General features: G+C 45.4%; 1 protein-coding gene across 1 annotated transcript in view; it reads right to left on the bottom strand.

Annotated features, from left to right (window-relative positions):
• Positions 1–17,119, bottom strand: part of GIPC2 (GIPC PDZ domain containing family member 2) — a 60,985-nt gene that overhangs the window by 1,306 nt on the left and 42,560 nt on the right. The window contains exons 4-5 of the mRNA XM_072649929.1: positions 15,808–15,914; positions 13,986–14,067 (exon numbers count right to left, since the gene is read on the bottom strand). Of these exons, the coding sequence (XP_072506030.1) occupies positions 13,986–14,067; positions 15,808–15,914 (189 nt within the window). The remainder of the gene's footprint in view (positions 1–13,985; positions 14,068–15,807; positions 15,915–17,119) is intronic.

Here is a 17,119-nt window from a genome sequence, read left to right as displayed (position 1 = left end):
GATACCAACTGTGCTTTGGAAGAGTCTGGCTCAGTCATAAAAAAAGTTTTAATATCATTCAGGAAAGATATGTGTCTCTCCACAGTCAGATTATGACAAACAGGAGCAGAAGAAGCTATTTCTTGGAGGGTATTTCCAGACTGAGTGTTCAGGAGATACAAAGCCAGTCTCTTGGGTTACAGTCTGCCCATCATTCCCCATGACATGGTCCCTGCCCTCTTCTCTTTCTCTGGGTTTTATCCTTTTCTCTAAGATCTCAGCCACCCTGATGGATTGCACAATTTTCCCCACGGGAATGACACCCAAATCTCCATCTCTACCCCTCGTTTTTTTCCCTGCATTTCCACATTCATTCTGGACATCTCAGTGGACGTATGTTCAAATCCTGCCTCTGACTCTTACTGCTCATATCAACATAGGCAGATGATTTGGCCACCTTGGATGCAGCCAAATGAAAGGGTGGGACTAGACAATCTCTAGGGTCCCCTCTAGCTCATTAGCTCGAGACCTGGATGTCCGTGGAGGCAGCTCAATTTCCATTCAACAAGAGCAATGGATTTGAAGTCAGAGGTCCTCAGCTGCCTTCCTGTTCTACCACTTACTATCTCGGGGACCTTGGCCAAGTCACTGAATCTCTCGGTCTGTTTCCTCATCTGTAAAATGCATTCTTAAGACTTAGGAACTCTGATCAGTACAATGACCAACCATGATTCCAGAGGACTGATGACTACGCGTGCCATCCCTCTGCTGACAGAACAATGATGGACCGAAGACATAGAAGAAAACATCCATTTTCAATTGGGGGCCACGGAAGAATCGATTGTGCTTTGCTTTGTGATGAGGGCTTCGTTCTTTCGCATTTCAGTTGGAAGTGGAGTGAAGGATCCATGGTAGCTATGGCTCTTTCCCTCCCAGATTGATTTACATTTTTGTCTTTTGTTCATTAAAGGGGCCGTTCCCTGATCACTTCTTAAAGAGGCCTATTCACAGAATGAATGTTACCTTACTCAAAGTGAGTACCTGAATAGGCCGAGGTCTCCCAGTGCATCCTGGGTCATCTCCAGGCATCCTGATGAATGTCTGGTCACTGGCTCAGGAGCGGAAGTGAGGCTGGTGACCTGCACAGCCCTCCCTTACTCAAGGCAAGGTCAAGAGCAAGTCATGTCATCATTTCTCTGATGTCATGGTCTTCTTCGGAAACAAAGGATGAACACAGACCAGCAGTCAAGGAAAAAGAGAGTTAAGGGTGAAGGAGAAAATTGGAAAAGAAAAGAGGAGCACCAAAGTATCTTAAAAAACAAGGATACCAAAGAGAACAGAAGGCATCACAAAGGGACAGCTTTGAAAGTGGCATGTTGAATTTGTAACACAGTTTTTTAAGCAACTTGTACCCATTGAGACCTGGAGTTCCAGGTACAGTCTTCTTTTTCTCTTCTACTGTGCTTATGGAAATCTTAACTTTATTTGATGTTTAAGGTCAGAAGAAAAAAATGTAAATAAATAAAACAAGCTAGATTTGATGGCTCTAAGGTCTTCAACCCTAAACTGATGTCCCCATGACCATTTATCAAGCTCCACATGTCCATCAGGAGCTCACCTTTTCTCTTCTCTCCCAGCCAAACCTATCCTTGGGTCTTTCCCCTTTTCATTTTTGCAGAAGCCCTGGCCTGAAACCCTGCATCATCTTGACTTCTCCATCTTCATCACCCCCAACTCCAGTCAGTCCTCAAGACCTTTGGATTCCACTCTATCATGTTTCTCCTTTTCAATCCCATTGCCAGAGCTCCAGTGTGTGCCCTCCCCATTCATCTATCCATCAGCCTGACAGCTCTGTTCCTATCACTCCCTCACACAAATAAAAGCCAAGATGCTCCACAATCTGATCCCAATCTACTAGTCTAGTCTTTCCTCACCTTGTCTGGTCCCCAGGAAATCTGTGGCTTAGTTTCCAGGGACCCATGAGCAGGACAGGAAAAAATGTAGCTTTATTTTTACCAACCTCTAACTGAAATTTAGCGTTGGGTACAATTTTGGGGTTTTTTCAATTCTAAGAAAGGGTCCCATAGTTTCTGGTGAAACCAGAATTACAAAAGGAATCTGTGACACACCCCCAAAAATGGCTAAAATTCCAAATGTCATCCATATCCAGAGAAAGAACTATGGAGTCTGAATGCAGATCCAGGGTTTCTCTCTTTTTGTTTTCTCTTTCTCATGGTTTTTCCCTTCTATTCTGATTCTTCTTTCACAACATGACTAATGTGGAAATATATTTAGTATGATTGTACATGTAGAACCTCTATCAGATTACATGCCATCTTGGGGAGGGGAGGATTTTGAATCAGAAATCTTATGGAAGTGAATGTTGAAAACTAAAAATTAATTAATTAATTTTTAAAAGTGTTAAAAGGTCCCTACTCTGTGTCTAACCTCAATTGAGAAGACTGCATGCTGAGACCTGGAAGAAAGGTCAGAGGCTAGTTGGTCCAACCTCTGGTTTAACCAGTGAAGAAACTGAGGTTTAGCAACATGGAGGGACTTGCCCAAAGGCTCCTAGCTAATCAGTTTCAGAGCAAGGACTCTTCCTTGTCCCACAAATAGATTCTCATGCAGAGGCAAGTTACCAAAAGAAATACAATGCATGGTACCTACTATTGACTTAACAGAAAACAAACAACTAGGTGGGCAGTGCAGAGAGCTTTGGACCTGGAGTCAGGAGGACCTGTATTCAAATCCAGTCTCAGACATGTTCTAGCTCTGTGACCCTGGGCAAGTCACTTACCCTCCACCTACCTCAGTTTCCTCAATTGTTCTTGTGAGGATGAAATGAGGTAACACTTACACCTTGCTGTTTTTGCTGTTGTCCAGTCTCTTTTCAGTCATGTTCAACTCTTTGTGACCTGGTTTGGGGTTGGCCATTTCCTTCTCCAACTCATTTTACAGATGAGAAAACTGAGGCAAACAGGGTTAAGTGACTTGTCCAGGGTCACACAGCTAGTTTCTGAGGCTGAATTTGAAGTCAGGAAGCTTAGTCTTCTTGGCCTCCAGCCCAGTGCTCTGTGCACTGTGCCCCCCCAGGTACCCATATAAATGTTAGCTGTTTTTATTAGCTATTATTGAGTAGACAAATGACCAAAGCAACCTTAGCACAGACAATGGCATGTGTACATTTTAAAAATAAAAATCCCTAAGTCTTAGGGACGATGGGTGAGACCAAGGAAGGGCCCAGAATAATGTGACTAACTCTAGGAAAGTAAGCCAGCATTGGGGTTGGTCTAGAAAGCCATGGGAGGAAAGGGAACCATTCCGGAATAACTGGGACAGGGCTCCTGATTGTCCTAGAACAAGGGGAAGGAGAATCTCAGCCTAGTCCAAGAAGGAGCCTAGGAAACAATGCCTTTTAAAATATTCATAAATCACAATGGACAATGTGTCATATGGTTTCTGGAATGTCCTTTCAAAGTTTCCACTGGAAAATATTGTAAGCCAGTGAGGTGAGAATTACTGAGCTGTTGAGTCAGGCAGGGAAACAAATGAATCATCTGAGCTAGAAAACACAGCAGACAATTCTTGTCTTCCTAGGCATTTTCATTCTGCTCAGAATTCAGTGACCATTTTCACAGAAGGGACCTCAGTGACCTCTCCTCCAGCCCGCCCCTGAAGAAGAGTTCTCACAATCATAGGTTCAAAAGTCATCCAATCCTTGTCTGAAAACATCCAATGAGGGGAACTCTCCCCACATGGACAAGGCTGCCCATCGCCTTGAAGAGGCACTGTGGTTTTTACAAGGGGCTTCCTGGCACCTCTCTGCAGCTTCCATCCATTGCTCCTAGGTTAGCCCTCTGGGACCAACCAGTCAACCAATCAATTCATCTCCCCACAAGCATCCATTAAGCACCCACTATGTGCTAGGAGCTCTCCTAATCCCTGGGAAGACAAAGAAAAAGTGAAAACAGAGCCTATTTTTCAAGAAGCTTGTATTTTAACAAGAAAGTCCACAAGTCCATAAGTAGGCAAACACAAGCTACACCCAGGAGATCTTAGAGAGGAGGGGCTGGCTATTGGGGGGATTATGACAGGCCTCTTAAAGAAGATGCCACTTGGAAAAAATAAGATGGAACCTGAGTAAGTCATATAGGAAACCAAGGATTCGAAAAGGTAGGGGTAAGGAGGGATGGCATTCTAGGCATGGGGGCCAGCCAAGATAAAGGCACAGAGATAAGAGATGGAGCATCAGGAGTGAGTTTATTGGTTTGAGAAGGAAAATGATGTGATCGAACTTGTACTTTAGCAACTTCACCGTAGCAGAATGTGGAAGATGACTGGGAATGGGGAAAGGCTTGATGGAATAGTTCAGGCAACACGGCAAGGGCTCAAAACAGGGTCATAATGTGGGAATGGGAATAAAGGAATGTTATACAAGAGATGTTTGGACAAAGAAGCAACAAAATTTGGCAGCTGCCAAGTAGGTGCAAGGAAGGGCAGCAAGGAGGCACAGAGGACAGAGCACCGAGCCTAGAGTCAGGAGGACCTGAATTCAAATTCAGAGTGGGGATGGGGAGGGTGGCAATGTCAGAGGAGAGAAGGGGTGACCTGGAGATATCATGAAGGTAAAAATAATAGGACTTCACAAGGGATTGGATATGGGGTATCTGGGAGGATGGGAGTACCGTAGACAATAATAATGAAATTAGAGAAAGGGGAAGGAAAATGGGAATGATGATGAGTTTGGTCTTGGACCTGCTGAGTTTCAAATGTCTGTGGACATCCAGTTTGAGAGGAACATCAGGCAGCTGCAGGGAAGAGAGTGAATGTCAAGAGAGAAGTTAGAGGGGGATAAGAAGACTGGAGAATCATTGGCACAGAGATGCCATTGGAGTGATGGGAGCAGAGGAGATCACCAAGGGAAGGGGGATGAAGGGACAGAAAAGAAGGTCCCAGACGGAGTCCCCTGAGACAGCTGTGATGGATGAACAGGCATGGTGTGGCTGGAGATTAAGCCGAGGAGACCGAGGAGATCCAGGAGAGAAGAGGGTCAGGAAAACTGAGAGAGAGCAAAGTACGGAGAAGAGGAGCAGAATGGACAGGATCCGACACGCAGAGAGGTGAAGAAGGATGACGACCCAGACGAGTCTGCTGGATTGGGCAGCTAAGAGATCACTGCGCTCCTTGGAGAGGGAAGTTCTGATGGAGTGGTAAGGTTGGAAGTCAGATGGTAAGAGGTGAAGACAACAAACAGAGAAGAGGAGGAAAGGGGTGAAACAAGCCAGTGCGATATTCACGGCATTGTTTCTAGAGCAGGGTGTGGCATTCATCTGGTCTGTTACTATTCTAGAGCAGGGTATGATGCTCATCCAGATTGCTTTGTTCTAGAGCAGGGCAGGACATTCCTCTGGCCTGCTGTTGCTGTGATATTCAGCCAGACTGTTTTGTTCTAGAGCACAGAAGCTCAAACTTCCTGGTCTCAGGACTCTTTTATACTCTTAAAAATGACTGAGGGTCCTAACAAGCTTTTGTTCATGTATGTGTGTCGGTAAACGTTTAACACCCAGTTCTTCAAAAACATGACACACTTTTAAGTTCAATCTGCATCACTTTCTTAAGTCTAGACAATGAACAAAGCAATACATCAGGCCTCAGTTTGTAGCATCTGCTGATTTCAGAAGTGTAAAAGCTCATGCTGCAAATTTAACAAGCAGCTCTCTCCAGTCTATACAAACAAGCTGCAGTCCAGGCCTGATTATATGTATTGACAGTTACCATATTAGAAATGAAAACATCCTAGTATTCTAAGGAAAGCAGTTCTGACCTTTCAGATATTCCACAAGGGTCTTGAAGACCCCTGGAGTCCCCAGGCCCTACTTTGAGAAGCCTGAAGGTGACACAGCAGGGGAGGCAGATTGCTGGGTTGAAGTCTGGAAGGCCTGATTCACATTATTCAGTGTTTCTTGGGCAGCTTCCCAGGATTTGTCTGTGTGGTCCCAGATCTGTGGCATAAAAGCTCCAAGGTGTGAAGGACACTGAATATGGTGCAGAAAACAAGATACACACCCGTAAAGCAAGGTAAGAAAGCCATGTGAGCACTACAGGTGAGGCAGGTGTGGAGAAATCCATTCACTGGGGCACATATCAGAATGCACAGGATTTCAGCTCCCTCCTTGCAGATTTTGCTTTAAGGAAAAAGCAAATTCTTGGCCCATGGTTTTTTGCTTGCACCAAGCCTGTGTCTACATTCATACTCAAGGATGTCTCACTGGGGCCCCACAACCTTTCAGCTTAGAGTGTTTACCAAACCTAGTATGGTGTGGGAATGGGTCAACAGCCAGGGTGTGGGGCTCAGGAGCAGGGCTGGGGCTGAATTCCATTTGGGACCAGAGCGCTACATTCTCTACCAAGGGGGTACATTCTCTACATCTCAGTGTCCTCATATGAACCACAGGCCAGACAAGTTCCCCAGATGTTGTGAGAAGCAACTGAGATTCCATATATAAGGAAGCATGTGTACCTGGTGGCAGAAGACAAAGAGGAAGACCGAAAAACAGAGACAGAGAGAAAGAAGGCAAAAGAAAGGGAGACAGAGAAAGAGGGAGAGACAAAGACAGAGACACAGGAAGAGGTATTTAGCCCAGTGGACCTGGAGTCAGAAAGTTTTGTTGTTACTGAGTTCTTTTAGCCCTGTCCAACACTCAGTGACTCCGTTTGGGGTTTTTTTGGCAAAAATAATGGAGTGATTTGCCATTTCCTTCTCCAGCTCATTTTACAGTTAAGGAAACTGAGGCAAGCAGGGTTAAGTGGGGCTGAACCAGTTCCCTCTTTGTAGGGATAAGAATAGTGAGGTTGTGTGCCAGGAAGTCCCTTCTCTGTGACTGACTCTGCTCAGCCTCAACGTTCTCAGCTACGGAAATGAGAGAATGGAACCAGAGGAGCCCTAAGGTCCCTTTCTCTCTGTGGCTCTAGAATTTAAGGAAATATGATGGCTACATGCTGCCCTCTGCTGGTCCTCCTGGGACATTTCTCCCATTAGTCTTACTATTTAGTCCTCTTAAGGAAATGCTTGTATTAATGAGATTTTCCAAGCCTGTTTCTTGCCACCATTTCTGAATGTGTGTAGGGGGCGGGGAGGGAGGGAATAAGCATTTATATGGTGCCTACCACGTGCCAGACACTGAGGTAAAAGGTTTTTTTACAAATAGTATCTCCTCTGATCTTTACAACAACACTGGGCCGAGTGCTCGTCTTATTCCCATTGTATGGTTGAGGAAACTGAGGTAAAGGGAGATGAAGTGACTTGCCCAGGTCACACAGCTAGTAAGTCTCTGAGGTGGGATTTGAATTCAGGTCTTCCCAACTCCAGGCCCAGGGCTTTGCACTGTGCTGTAACACTCCCTAGCTACCTCTACAATGCGTACAATGCTTACTTTGGCCAGATCACACCTTAAGCCTGGTCTCAGTTCTGTACAACACGTTTTTTCAAGGACATTAACTAATTGGAGAATGTCAAGAGGAGGATGAGCAGAGTGCGACAAGGCCTTAAGTCCAAGCTGAAGGAGCTGGATGCCTCCCCTCCCACTCCCACCCCCATCCCTGCACATCTTTAAGCTTCTCAAGGGCTCTCACCAAAGAAGTGGGATGAGACCTATGCTCTTCTAGTCCCAGGGGCAAAATCAGGAGAGGCCAGTTTAGGGTGGGTGAAGTTCCCCTCAAAGAATCCTGCCCCAAAGTGGGATGAGCTGCCTCAGGAGCATGGTGGATGCCTCCTCCCTAACCCTCCTGCAGCAAAGATTATTAGACAGAATATCCTTCCAGTGTTCTGAGTTAGACTCTGTAATGCTGGAGGCCCTTCCAACTCTGAAATTTTGAGATTCTGCAAAAGTCCATATTGTGACTACAAGAGGGAGGGGTATTCACCAAAGCCCCCTCCCCACCACATCACCAGAGTGGAACTGCATAGAAGTCTGTGTTGGGTCCCTGCTCTGGCCCTTGCTAGCAGGAAGCCATGGGCTCTTAGCTTATCTGAATCTTTCTTTGGCTACAAAGAGGGAACAGAAATGTTTGTACCACTGACCCCACAGAAATATTTTACAGAAAGAAGTTTGTAAATCTTAAGATGCTATGACTGAGCTTGCCCTAAACACCCAGGAAGACACTGTCATGGAGAGTCTTGTTTCCATTCCTTCTGTGACCCTTTACATGAAAAACTTCCAGCCTCCAAACTGTCAGCCCTTCATGGTCACCTGCACTAAGCACTTTCAGTCTTCCCACCTCTGATCATTCCCTCCCTCCAATGACATTACCTAAACCCTAACCTAAAAACTTGCCTCCAACTGGAACCTTAATCCTTATGCACAGGTCATGTCAACCTTCCCACACTTATTTCTTATGACTCTCCCCTCTGTGTATTCTCTGCTTCAAACTCCTTGTGCCCTGCAGAGATCTCTCTTCCAAGCCTTTGCCCAGGTTGTTCCTTAAGCCAGGAATTCCCTCACCTCCCCAACTATCACATCTACCTGTAGAAATTCTACCAAGTGATAGTGATGGGGAGAAAAGGAGGGAAAGAAAAAAAGGAAAGGGGAGAGGAGGAGAGGGCTGCTAGAGAGTACACACAAGAAGACAAGTGGGATTGGGAAAGGGCTTGAGGTCAGCGTGCAGGAGGTGGAACTATGATGAGGGCAGGACTGGAAGATCTTGGCTGAATACAAAGAAAATCCTCCTAATAAGGGACTGCAAATGGGAATGGGGGCTGCTGCAGGAAATAAGGGTCTTTCCCTTGAAGTCCTCAAGCAGAGGCTGTATTTGCAGCATTTGTTCAAGGAGCCTCAGACCCATCTAGTCCAACCCTTCATTTTACAAATCAGGAAACTGAGTCCCAGGGAGTGAAGGGACTTGCCCAAGGTCACAGAGGCAGGGTACATCAGAGGAGAGATACAAACCCTGATCATCTGACTCCAGGGGTGAGAGCTCTCTCCATGGTGCAGAGTATGCTATGGAGGGAGCCTTGTTCAAGTCCTTCTCTCACCTTCATTCCATTCCGAGTCACTGGCATGTATATAACTCCCAGCTCCCTAGTGGCATGGACTGTATCTTGGCCCTTCATACCTTTTTTGGTTGAAGAATTAACAACTGAGAAAATCAAAAACTCCTAAGAAGGTGCCAGAGTAGCACATTGCTTGGTCTGATTTACAGCTGTGCCTCTATCACAAAAGAGATTCCCAAGTTGGCCATGGCCAACATTCTCCCCATTTGCCATTTCTCACCAGTGTGTAATGTGCCAATGGGAGACAGTGGCTACAGATGACTAATTAAATTTATAAGGAGATCACTAGTCAACTGCCAAGAAGAACCTGGTGAGGATAGGTGGTGGCCTGAAACTGGAATGTCTGGTCCTGAGGGTTTCTGGACTCTTCTTTTTCATGGTTATCATGTGGAATCTCTGGAGCTTTTGCCTAGCCCTCCCTGGAGATTCACAAGCAAAGGCTATGTGGACACTGGTTGCGAAGGCTGTAGATGGGATCCTTGGACAGCTCTGAACTGGAATAAATAAGGTCCCTTCTCATTCTCCAATTCTGCACCTATGAGTCCCATGAAGTCCTAAACCACTGATCTCATTTCTTTCTCTCTTACCAGAGACTCAAAGCCAATCAATGATAAGACTTTCCTCACTGGAGGGGACTGCTTATTCAATACTTCATGCCTGAATGAGGAGCAAAGTTGGCAAGATCTTGGGAGAGAGTTTAGGGCAGCTCCTTCCCAGATTTTCCCTCTAGGACCTCTCCCTTCTCTCTTGAAGCTGAAAACCAAAAGCTTTCTCCTCTCTCCTCTCACTGGTTGCATCTGGAAGAGCCTGGGACAAGAGTCTGGTGTAGCTGATGGATAGATGGCTGATGTGAGGAGCTAAGTATGTCATATCTCTGGACACTGGGCTAACCAGTGAAGTCAGCAGGGATAAAGTCTCACCCTTGGCTTCCAAAATTCAAACTCACAAGGATAGAATGGGAAAGGAGTGGCTAATCAACAATGTCCTATACTACTAAATGATCTGGGGATCTCAGTGGACTACAAACACAAGATGAGTCACCAGTGTCTTCCGGCAGGCAGAAATGGAAATTCACAAAATGCTCTAAATCACTATTGATTAGATAAATGCAAATTAAAACAGATCTGAGGTGCCACCCCACATCTGTCAGATTGGCTAATGTGTTGAAAAAGGAAAATGTTGGATATTAGAGGGAATGAGAGAAAACTACGACACTAATGCATTGTTGGTGGAGTTGTGAACCAATCCAACCATCCCAGAGAGCAATTTGGAACTATGCACAAAGGGTTATAAAACCTTTAACCCACCAATATCACTACTAGGTCTATATCCCAAAAGCATCCCAAAAAGGGTAAGTGACCTATTTGTACAAAAATATTTATAGAAGTTCTTTTTGCAGTAGCTAAGAACTGGAAATTGAGGGGATATCCATCCAATGGGGAATGGCTAACCTAGCTATGGTATATGACTGTAATGGAATATTACTTTTTGCTATAAGAAATGACAAGTACGATGATTTCAGAAAAACCTGGAAAGATTTACATGAACTGATGCATAGTGAAGTGAACCAGGAGAACATTGTACGTGGTACATGGTAACAGCAATGCCGTTCAATGAAGAATCGTGAATGACTTAGCTATTCTCAGCAATATAAGGATCCAAGACAATCCCAAAGGACTAATGATGAAGCATACTATCTGCCTCCAGAAAAAGAATACTGATTGAATATATGAAGCAGTCTATTTTTCACTTTCATTGTTTTTGAGTCTTTTTGTAAAAAATGACTAATGTGGAAATGTTTTACATAATTGCACATGTATAACCTGTATCAGATGGCTTACTCTCTCAGGAAGAAGGAGAGGAGGGAAGGAGAGAGGGACAGAATTTGGAACTCAAAACTTTGAGTAAAAAATGTGAAAAAAAAATGGAAAAATGGGAATTCACTGTTGGGGGCCATTAAAATGGCCAGAGGCAGCTCGGTGATCCAGTGGAAAGAGCTCCATGCCATGCCTGGAGTCAGGAAGACTTGAATTTAAATCCAGCCTCAAACTCTAACTAGCTGTGTGACCCCAGGCAAGTCTCTTAACCACTATCCGCTTCAGTTTCCTCAGCTGCAGAATGGGGATAATAATCCAGTTTACTTCCCAAGGACTAAATGAAATATTTGCAAAGTACTTCGTACAATGCCTGGCATTAAGTGGACACCTGATAAATACCTGTTCCCTCCCTCCCTACTCTGCTCTCATCAGCCCACAGCCAAAGAACTGTATTCAGATCTGAATGTCCTAGTTTGCAAAGGCCACTCATAAGAGGGCAGGCATCCAAAGAGGAGCACCTAGAAAGGTGGAAGGAAGGTCTTGAGTTCATGTCATAGGAGAAGTGGAGATGGAATGGGGGTGTCTAGCCCAAAGAAAACACAGCAGGGACAGTGTCTGTGATGGTGTCTGTCACCAACTCTGTGAAGGTCCTGAGGTAGTCGAGGGACCACACTTGCTGTTTGGTCCTGGAGGGCAAAGCCAGGAATCACAGGAGGCATGAACGGCATTTAGGTATTGCTTCAGGAAAAATTTCCTAGTAAAACCATCCAAAAGTGGGTTTAGGGTTTGACTCACTGTCACTGGGGATTTAAAGACCAAAGAGAAAAGTCTCCATCTTCAAACAACTGACAGTCAGGCCAGGGGAGACAATGTACACAGATGGAGGGAGATGTCTACAAAAAGCCACTACTGGGTGATGAGGTAGGGGGAGGCTGCAGTCACATGGCAAAGTGGATAGAGTACTAGATGTGGCATCAGAAAAACTCACTTTCCTGACCTTTAGACACTTTCTAGCTGTTTGTCCTGGACAAGTCACTTAACTCCATTTGCCTCAGTTTCCTCATCTGTAAAATGATCTGGAGAAAGAAATGGCAAATTACTTCAATATCTTTGCAAAGAAAACCTTAAGTGGAATCATGAAGAGTTTGACATAACTGAACAACAAAATTGGGGAGAGGGGCACAAAATTAATTTCCATTGAATCTCTGATGTCAGGGGTCTTGGAAGCCCTTTTAGAGATGGGCAACTAAGCTGAACTCTCCCTTCATAGAAGGGAGTAGGTCCCCCATCATTGGAGGGATTCAAGCACAAGCTGGATGACCACTTGTCAAACTGAGACCTGCTAAAGACCTTAGCTTTAAAAGCCAAGATCTTGCATTGCATCTGGAGCCATCTCCTGTCATCATGATGTGCATCTGGCCACTGGACCCAGATGGCTCCAAAGGAGAAAGTGAGGCTAGTGATTTTGCACAGACCTCCCTCGGCTAAATCCAACTCACTTGCATGTCATGGTATCACCTCCATGACATCATAGTCCTCTTCGAGAAGGAAGGACAAATAAAAGAATTGACTTCTGTGTTTTTTCTGCTCCAAAAAGAACCTTCAGTCACAAAGCACAATCTAAGGACCAAATCCAGGGCAGCCAAGGGGCAATGAAGAAAGAGAGTAAAAAACAGCAGAAGAAAGAAGGGAAGGGAAAGGAGGAAGTTGATGGTGTCAGATTAGGATGAGTGTCAATGGGACAGAATCGCCTCCTCCTGGCTGTGACCTTTACCTTCCTTATCCTGTACAGAAGGTGCTCAGGAGAAGGGGCACCTCTCACCCAGAGGGTGACCTTATGTCCTGGAGCCCTGATAGGCTGGGGTAGCGCAAGCCCCTTCTCAGAGCCTCAATTACAGATATCTAAGGGAATTGCTCACTTTCCAGCAGAGGGTGGGGAGAAGAGAGTTGGTGCTTTCCCACCCAAGTTCACAGAGCCATGAAATCAGGGGCCCAAAGACCCACTCCAGAATAAGGAACTCTGATCTTGGTGGTCACCCTCCAGGCAGCTTCATGCGAGTCAGTCACTAGGAAGACCAAAAGACCAAAGCGCCCAGCACACATATATGGAGGGAGATATGGACAAAAGGGGTACAAATTTGCTGCCAGGTACTTTGAGGGAAGGCACTAGCATCTGGGGATAAGGAAGGACTTCATGTAAAAGCAGGTGTTTGAGCTGGGAAGAGGACTGGGGATTCTGAGTGAGGTGGGAGAGCATAGGGCACAGCCAGGGCAAAAGCATGGAGATGGGAGGTGGAGAGTTTATGTACCAGAAACCAGCCAGTTTGGCTGTGCTGGGCCATAGCATACCAGAAAGGAAGTGATGTATAAACGACCTGAAGGGCAGGTTAGAGAGGTAGCAGGTATGGCTGCTGGACTGGTGTGGTGTGGGCGGCCAGATTGTGAAGGGCTTTCAGTGTCCATCCATTATTTTATAAAGGAGGAAGGAAAGATTAAGTGACTAACCCAAGGTCACACATCTTGTTACTGGCACAGTCTGGGGCAGAACTCCAGTTTCTTGCCTCCTGGTCTCGGGCACCATCCCGGGCACCTGTTATTCTCTGCTCCTGAGGCATGTATTTACCTTGTAAAGATCAGGCAGACTCTGACTATTTTCATGTTTTTGTGTTTGTTTTTGTTTTTCATGGCTTTTCCCTTTTGTTCTATTTCTTCTTTCCCAACATGACTAATGGGGAAGAATGTTTAACATGATGGCACGTGTGTAACCTGTATCATATTGCTTGTGGCAAGGAGGGAGGGAAGAAGAGAGGAAAAACATTTTGGAACTCAAAAACCAAAATGCCATTTACTACAAAGAAAAAAAAAAGACTCGACACGCTGCTTTTCAGAATTCCCCTTCACATTCACACACAGCTCCTCTTTCGCTAACGCTGACTCTTCATTACCTAGGAATCAGTGCTATGAACTTCTGCCTAATTTCCATATTTACTTGGACATTTGGAGTCATTTCTGCCAAGGCCATCTCTCATGACCTTGATAATATAGCTCTGGATATAATTACAAGTTAACAATAAATGTAACTGAATTTATGGGACTAAGGTATAAAAAGTCATTGCTTATAAATGGCAAATTCTTACCTAGTTCAATATCTCGGATCCCCAGGTACAATTCCAGAAAATAATCCACCTTCTGAATGGCTTTCTCATCTATCTCCGAAGGCTTTATTAAAGAGGAGAGAAAAAAGGTGTTAGATTATTGGCAAATCCATAGCAAGCCGCACACCCTGGGCCTGCCTCATCCCTGACTACTGATCCTCACAGTCATTTGATTTCATATACTTAGAAGCTAAAGTACAGATTAGTTGCAGCCAGGAGGACTGTTCAGAACCCTTGGCCAGTGGGTTTGGCTCCCAGATGATGTGGGCTTGGTTCTCTGAAGGCTAGATTTTTTCTGTGAAAAGCTTTTATAAAAATACTTTGGATAAGGGATGATGTTCTACCCTGCCCTCAAAAATATAGGATAATAAGTATAATTTAAGCTTTCCTTAATTCCCCTAGGTGATCTTCTTGGGCATGAGCTCCTCAACATGCAAAGAAGATCCTGCCAATAGTACAGACAAAGCTGTCAAACATGACCACCAACAGTCCTGAACCAGACCAAAATGTCATGGGCAAATGTCTAGCCAAAGACACAAGACAGGAGAGCACGTTTGCCTAGGGTCTTCTCGGTCACTGTGTGCCCCCAGGAATGGGATCAAGCATCTGCTGCCTGGGACATGGACTAGGCTTGACTTCTTGTAAAAGACACTGGGGGTTCTCAGCTCCAAAGGCACCTAGGCACCACCTTACAGACACAGAATGGGGCCAATTTTCCACAAAATTAATTTTCACAGAATCTATTTGGGGGCCTAAAATGCCCTGTACAATGTACTCCTCCAGGCATCATCCAGTCACTCCATTCAGTCAATGCCTTTCCCCTTCTGCTTGGCTTCAATAATTCAAAAATTTTTCCTAACACCCAGCCGAGATCTGTCTCTCTGGAACTTCTATCCCTTATTTTTACTTCTGCCCTCTGGGACCAAGCAAAATAAGCCAAATTCTTCTTTCACAAATAGACCTTTTAGATGCCTAAAGACAGCTCACATCCTCCCTAAGCCCACTCTTCTTTGGAATTCTTCAAGTGATTCTCCCCTGGTATGAATTCAAGGCCACTGTGGTGCCGTGGAAAGTCTACTGGATCAAGAGTCCGAGGACCTGGCTTCACTCTAGTTATGGAGAGGTGACGCGGTGAGCCAGTGGCTAGAATCAGGAAGACCTGAGTTCCAGTGCTGCTTCAGACATTTTGCAGCTGTGAGTCCTCTCTGGGTTAAGTTTAATTTCTTCATCTGTACAACAAAGACTGCTTAGATCTCTTTGGCTCTAAATCTAGGCTAGCCTGATTCACGGGGGCAGTAATTGTTCCAGTTTTGTCTGTGTGTCCCCAGCAAGAAGCACACTGACTTGCAAAGAGGAGACAAACCTGAATAAATGTTTTTAATATGAATTTGTGAATTTTGAAGTGTCCCAGCCAACCTGCTTCTCCCTCCTATTCACCTGCAACTGCGGGCTCCATCTTCTGGTTCTCAGCCCTCCTCGGCCCATTCCCATGGGTAGGTGCCCCAGGACAACCCCATCACTGCCCAAGAATCCCTTCCTTCTTTTCCTTATGTTTAGCCCTTTCCAGGAGCCCAGGCTTCCAGGTGGCCCAGGTTTCACCATGAACCACATTGCCTGGAACCCTCTGACCGACAAACCCAAAGGGGCAGCGCTGCTTCCTTCTCAGCATTCTGACTACAAAGGCCCAATAACTCTCTCTGCAGCCAGGCAACCGGATTCTTTCGCTCGATTATGACCGGAGTCCAGCTCTCATGCTTGCCAACATCTGCAGATCTTCTGAGGCCTGAGTGCGACCCTGACCTACCAGCTCTTCCACAGTGGCGGGACCTTTTGATCTCAGCCGTAAGGTTCCCTTGCCAGAGGTGATTTTTCCAACCGTTGTCTTTCCACCTCCTGACCTTGGCTGTATTTCTATAAACAAACACACAACGAACAGTAAAATGGATGAGATTCCACAGCATGCTAATAAAGACCAAACGTGGCCTGCCTGCTCCAACAGTCAACCCCAGTTACAGAGAGCCCTGAGGGACAGATCCATGACTTGGGTTCCAGAACTTGAAGTCAGGAGATCTTGATTCAAATCCTGGCCCCTCTACTGGGTAGCTTTGGGGTAAACTGGCCTCAGTTTCCTCATCCACAAAATGGGGCAATAAATGTGCATGACTTCCCTACCAGGGTTGCCCTGTGGCCTGAAAGAGAGACTGCATAGATGTATCTTAGAAACCGTAAAGGGCACAGTACATGTCAGTATTATTACTGTTAGCAGCATCCCCGAGATGAAAGTAGCATTCCTGTTGCTCTATAGTTCAAAGATGTCTGGAATCCCAGCCCCATTCTCAGACACTCACTGACTGTGTAACTCTGGATAAGTCACTCTGTTTCAGTTTCCTCATCTGGGAACCACTGCAGTATCTGTGCCAAGAAAACCCCAGATAGGGTCATAGAGAGGCAGAAACGACTGAAAACAACTGAACAACCAACAAAATAAAGAGTGGTCAGTGTCACAGAAGTGCATGTCCAGGGCTAGGGGGGACTTTAGGGACGACCTATACCAGTCCTCTCCTTTCACATATTAGGAAACCAAGATCCAGCAAGGGTTAAATCCCAATGATACCCATGTAGTAAGCAGCAAAGCCGTAATCTGAACCCAAGTCTTGGGTTCCATCTATCCATCCTCCATCCTGCCTCCAAGGTTAGATTGATTTTTATGTTCTAGAGAAGGGGTTTCAGAGCACTCAAGAGAGACAGTCAGGTACAGAAGATAAGCACCTACTGTGTGCCAGGATCTGCACTATAGTACCAATTTACAAATACCTGAGTTTTGATTTCTCAGTAAGAGGTGATGTAAGGTTCAAAACCGGCCTCTGTCACTTAACACTTGGATAATCTCAGGGACTCCATTTGGTTGGAGATTGGCCAAGGTGCCCCAAAGGCACCTTCAGCTCTAGGTCTGTGATCTATAAAATGAGGAGCAGGAAGAGAATATTTCCTAAAGTTCCTTCAAGCTCTAAACACTCGGGCACCAAGCAAAGCTAATGGACAAGAGTCAACATTTCCCGAGAGGTAGGACCATCCAGAGACAGTCTAGATCACTCACGTGATAAATGTGAGGAAGC

Source organism: Notamacropus eugenii, chromosome 2, assembly GCF_028372415.1.
Source record: "Notamacropus eugenii isolate mMacEug1 chromosome 2, mMacEug1.pri_v2, whole genome shotgun sequence".
In the NCBI taxonomy this organism is placed as follows: Eukaryota; Metazoa; Chordata; class Mammalia; order Diprotodontia; family Macropodidae; genus Notamacropus; species Notamacropus eugenii.
Note: the sequence above shows the minus strand (reverse complement) of the source record. Positions and strands in the feature narration are given on the sequence as shown.